Here is a 5,928-nt window from a genome sequence, read left to right on the forward strand (position 1 = left end):
GGCAATCCCCTCTAACCAGAACCAAAATCCTATGTGTGATTAGGATAGACTGAGATTCCTTTCGGCAATCCCCTCTAACTAGAACCAAAATCTACGTGTGGTTAGGATAGACTGAGATTCCTTTCGGCAATCCCCTCTAACCAGAACCCAAAATCCTGTGTGTGTAGTTAGGATAGACTGAGATTCCTTTCGGCAATCCCCTCTAACCAGAACCAAAATCATGTGTGTGGTTAGGATAGACTGAGATTCCTTTTCGGCAATCCCCTCTAACTAGAACCAAAATCTACATGTGTGGTTAGGATAGACTGAGATTCCTTTTGGCAATCCCCTCTAACCAGAACCAAAATCGTGTGTGTGGTTAGGATAGACTGAGATTCCTTTCGGCGGTACTCCCCTCTAACCAGAACCAAAATCCTGTGTGTGGTTAGGATAGACTGAGATTCCTTTCGGCACTCCCCTCTAACCAGAACCAAAATCCTGTGTGTGGTTAGGATAGACTGAGATTTCTTTTCGGCAATCCCCTCTAACCAGAACCAAAATCTACGTGTGTAGCTTCGGTCAACCTGAAATCCCATCTGGCGATTCCCTTTAACCAAAAACTACATGAGATCCCATCTGGCGACCTCATTTAACCAAAACAAAAGAATGTGTAAAAAAACGATCTCCTTGTAATTGGTGACCTACCCGGGTAGAAGGAAATATAAAAAACGGTCTCATTATAATGGGTGACCTACCCAGATGGAAAGAATATGAGGTGTGGTCAACTATCCACAAACTTGTTGGACCTTAACTCAGATATTTTCCTTAAGTGAGTAAACAAAACAAATTGTGCATGCTATGATCTAAAATGTAATGATAATGCATGCACCCTTACCTGAACTGAAACATAGGTCCCTGAGGTTTCGTAAATACCCTTTCCTTAGTATGAGCTTGTCTTGTGTTTTTGCAACCATTTGCTGGCATGTGTTTATTGCACTGTCTTTTTTCTTATCCATTATATTTCAAGGAAGAAATCTCCACTTCTTCACTAGGGCGCCCCATCACCTTCTTTTTGCCAATGTTTTATTGTCTTTTCCCAACATAAAGGGCTTTTTGGTTTTTTTTTTGTTTTGTTGTTTTTTTTTTGACATAAAAGAAAAGGATAGGGTTTCCGAAAGAAAAGGAAGATTTTAACAATACGAAACAAAACTTGAAGTTGTTCATGACTACTAGTACTATCAACATACACACTAAAGACTTGTTTAAGCAATTCCCCATATAAGTTGTCTCGGGTTTTAGGATGTCGTTATCTTTAGGTCAAGCTCTTTTTTTTGTTTTTTTTTTTTGTTGTTTTTTTTTGTTTTCTTGCAAAAGTTGACCTTCTGCTTAATCTTTTTGAAAAGGTTTCAAGCAAAGGCTTGAAAAGGCTGTGTATATAAAAAGAAATTGTCTCATACCAACATTTTTCTTTCACGGAGCACAGCGGATTACCATACTTTATCAAACCATGTGGGTCATGAGATCAAAGTTATCAAACCAAGTTACATGCCGCTTGATTAGAAAAGACTTTTTAAAGGCTTGTAATGTAGGCTATAGTTATAGGCTATGCAAGAAAAGAATTTCATGGCTCAAAAAAGTGTTTAAGGGTTTTAATGATCTAGGATCAACTTATTCAGCAATCATCTTTGTGGATATATATATTGATTCTAGGAAGTCATTTGGAGAGTCTATTCTTGATACCAAAACCCAAAAGTTTGTGAATATTTTTTTCCTTTTCAGAATGCTGCCTTTAATGCCTTTGTTGTGTCTACTAAAATGAGACATAACCAATCTCCTCATCTATCTTCACTGCTTTGTCTGGATGATAACAGGAGACCAAATATTACATGAGCAATTCTAACATCCCCTTTTTACTGCTTTGTTTGGATAGTCTTGGGTTTGATATTAGTATCCATACTTTCTACCCTCTTGTCGGTCTCTCTCTTTCTTTTTCTTTTTTTTTTTGTTTTATCATTTGTTAATCTTTGTCTTAAACCTTCCCCTTTCCTATTGATTCTGTGAGTGTCTGCTCAATACCTCTACTTGCCCCAGTGTGGGGTGTGATCCTAGTCAGGGTTGTGATAAAAAAAAAAATTGATCCAGCTCAAATAGGGACTACAAAGGATGAAATTATTTAGAAACGTGAATGGATGACAAAAATGGCCTTTCCTCATTTCAAAACGCACATTGTTCAGTTTGATAAACCTTGTTCTTATCCCAGGAAAAATATGTATGATTACAGAGATGGTTAACTAACCATTCATCCACGTAAATCCAAACAATGCTAGTAGAGACAGTTTTATCTTAGGGGTAGCTTTGAGGTTTATTTTGGTTTGGTCACTTCTTTAATGGGAAATGCTGAAATTTCATCTTTGAGCACTATATGATGTATGTCTTGTAATCATGCACAAAATCAGTTCTGTTAAGATGCAAAATCTGCATATGGTGAGATCAATGCAATGACAGGGTTCTTTCTACAAAGAAATCATGGCCAAACTTTACTTTATTGATTGCAGGAGAAAACTGAACACATTTAGACATAATATCTCTTACAGAGTCAGAATTCACAGGTCTGGGTAGATCTTCTCCATCCATTCTGGACAATTTCAGAGCTCCTCCTGAGAAAGCCTTCCTTACTACATAGGGACCTTCATAATTCGGAGCCCACTTGCTGCGATCTTCTCCCGGCAGAGACAATAATTTCTTCAGCACTAGATCTCCTTCTTGGAACACACGAGGTCTAACCTTCTTATCATATGCCTTGGCCATCCTTTTCTGATAAAGCTGATGATGAAAGATTACGGCTATCCTCCTTTCATTGATCAAGTTTAACTACTCATATCTCACCTTGGCCCAATCAGCCTCTTGTAATTCGGAATCTATCAACACCCTTAATGATGGATGTCAACTTCCAATGCATTACTGCCTCCATTCCATACACCAATGAAATATGGGGTGGCTCCGGTCGAGGTTCTTATTGTAGTACGATATGCGTGGAGAGCAAATGACAACATCTCGTGCCAATCTTTATAGGTGACTACCATTTTTTGAAACGATTTTCTTGATGTTCTTATTGCTGCTTCCACGGCCCCATTCATCTTTGGCCTATATGGTGAGGAATTTGAATGTTTGATCTTCCATTTAGTACAAAGCTCTGCTATCATTTGCCATTGAAATTCTGAGCATTATCAGTCACTATCTTTTCTGGCACTCCATAACGACAAATCAAGTCTTTCTCTATGAACCTCTTTACCACTTTCTAAGTCACATGAGCGTAGGAACAGGCTTCTACCCATTTCATGAAATAATCAATGGCTACAAGGATGAATCTATGCCCATTGCTGGCTTTTGGGTTAACGGGCCCGATTACATCAAGTCCCCACATTGCAAATGGCCAGGGAGATACCAGATTAAATAAAAGGGTTGAAGGTGCATTGACTCTATCACTATGCACCTGGCACTTATGACATGTTTTAACGTAGTCAATGCAGTCTTTCTCTAATGTCATCCAGAAATAACCAGCCCTTTGTATCTTCCTTGCCATCATATGTCCACCAGCATGAGTTGAGCAAATCCCTTCATGAACCTCTTGCAAAGCCTTTCTAGCATCTGTTGCATTTAAACACCTTAGCAAGGTTCCATCAAATGATCTTTTATACAGAATCTCTCCATCTAGATAAAAACTCATAGCCAATCTCCTTAGGGTCTTCTTATCCGTCTTTGAAGCTTCCTCTGGATATTCTTGCTTTTGCATGAAGTTCTTGATATCGTAATACCAAGGCTTCCCATCTATTTCTTCTTCAATGGAGTAATAATAAGCTGGATTATTTCTAATGTCAATGTGTATTGGTTGTACCCTATGCCCAAGATCAATGGTAGCCATAGCAGCCAAAATAGCCAAAGCATCTGCAAAATGGTTCCCTTCTCTTCCCAAGTGCATGAATTTTATCTCTTCAAAGTTGCCTAATAGTGAGGACAAGTATTCCTGATAAGGCTTTAACTTTTCTTCCTTGGTTTGCCATTCTCCCTTCACCTGACAGATTATCAACATTGAGTCACCATATACATCCATTTTTTTAATCTTCATCTCTAATGCATCTTCTAAACCAAGAATGCAAGCTTCATATTCAGCTGTATTGTTGGTGCATTCAAAATGCAATTTAACTGAAACTGGATACAACTTCCGATCAGGAGAGACTATCACTGCACCGGCCCCATTACCATATACATTCACTGCTCCATCAAAAAACATAGTCCACCAATCTATCATCTCTTCTTCTCTCTCTATTGATAATAAATTGTCATCCGAAATTCAAAATCCAGTGGCTCGTAATCTTCAATAGCATGATTAGCTAAGTGGTCCGCAATTACGCTCCCTTTCACAGCTTTTCGTGTCATATATATGATATCATACTCTGATAGCAAAACCTGCCACCTTGCAATTCGGCTGGAGAGATAGGGCTTGTTACATATGTACCTCAATGGATCCACTTTTGAAATCAACCAAGTGGTGTGATATAACATATAATGTCGTAATCGTTTTGCTGCCCATCCCAATGCACAACATAGTTTTTCTATTACCGTGTAACTCACATTCAGTGAACTTTTTACTTAGATAATAGATAGCCCTTTCTTTCCTCCCGGTTTCATCATGCTGTCCAAGTACACATCCCATAGCTGTTTCCGTCACTGTCAGATACAATAGTAAAGGCCTTCCTATTGTAGGAAGCACAAGCAAAGGTGGATTTTGTAAATAATGCTTGATTTTATTGAATGCCTCTTCACACTCCTCATTCCAAATCCCAGGATTCTTTTTCCTCAGCAGTCAGAAGATAGGCTCACATATGGTAGTTAATTGGGCTATGAATCAGGCAATATAGTTCAGCCTGCCCAAAAATCCCCTCACCTCTTTCTCTGACTTTGGGGTTGGCATGGATTGGATGGCTTTTGTTTTATCAGGATCCACCTCTATACCGTTACCACTGACTACAAATCCCAACAGCTTGCCGGACTTAACCCCAAATGAACATTTTGCAGGGTTGAGTCTTAATTCATACTTTCTCAATCTCTCAAATAACTTCCTCAACACCTTGACATGATCTTCTCCCTCTTTTGACTTAGCAATCATATCATCCACATACACCTCGATTTCTTTATGCATCATATCATGGAATAAAGTCACCATAGCTCTTTGATAGGTGGCACCTGCGTTCTTTAAACCGAACGACATAACCTTGTAGCAATAGGTTCCCCAAGGGGTGACAAACGTCGTTTTTGCCATGTCTTCTATAGACATCTTTATCTGGTTGTATCCTGAGAAACCATCCATAAAGGAATAAGTGGAACTACGGGCAGCATTGTCCACTAAAATATTTATGTGAGGTAGTGGAAAATCATCTTTAGGGCTAGCTTTGTTCAAATCCCGGAAGTCCACACAAACCCTAATTTTCCCTTCCTTTTTTGGTACGACGACAATGTTGGATACCCACTGCGGGTATGTAACAACTTCTAGGAATCCAGCATTCCATTGTTTCTCAAGTTCTGCTTTTACTTTGATCCATGTCTCCGGGTGTGCTCTTCTCAACTTCTGTTTGTCTGGTTTACACCCCTCCTCTAATGGGATCTTATGTACCACGATATTTGTGTTCAAACCAGGCATATCTTTGTAAGACCAATTAAAAACATCTGAGTACTCATGTAGTAAAGCACTTAACTCCGCCGTTTGCTTAGGCGTAATCAGTGTCCCTATTTTCAATTCTTTTTTAGACTGATCACAACCTACATTTGTGATTTTAAGTTCTTCAGCAGCAGGTTCCCATGTTTTTTCATGTTGCTCTACTAGTTATGTGAATTCTTTGATATTGTTTTCATCCCCTTCTTCTTCTTCATCATGTCACATGTGCGTTAAAG

General features: G+C 38.9%; 1 protein-coding gene across 1 annotated transcript; it reads right to left on the reverse strand.

The window, feature by feature from the left end:
• Positions 1–3,277: 3,277 nt before the first annotated feature.
• Positions 3,278–4,288, reverse strand: LOC118035962 (uncharacterized). Its single transcript, XM_035041634.1, has one exon. It carries the CDS (start codon positions 4,286–4,288, stop codon positions 3,278–3,280), a length of 1,011 nt encoding a protein of 336 aa, XP_034897525.1.
• Positions 4,289–5,928: the final 1,640 nt, after the last annotated feature.

This window comes from Populus alba, chromosome 19, assembly GCF_005239225.2.
Source record: "Populus alba chromosome 19, ASM523922v2, whole genome shotgun sequence".
In the NCBI taxonomy this organism is placed as follows: domain Eukaryota; kingdom Viridiplantae; phylum Streptophyta; class Magnoliopsida; order Malpighiales; family Salicaceae; genus Populus; species Populus alba.

Coding starts and splice junctions, on each gene's coding strand:
- LOC118035962 (XM_035041634.1), bottom strand. CDS start 4,288: ATGATAGATTGGTGGACTATGTTTTTTGATGGAGCAGTGAATGTATAT.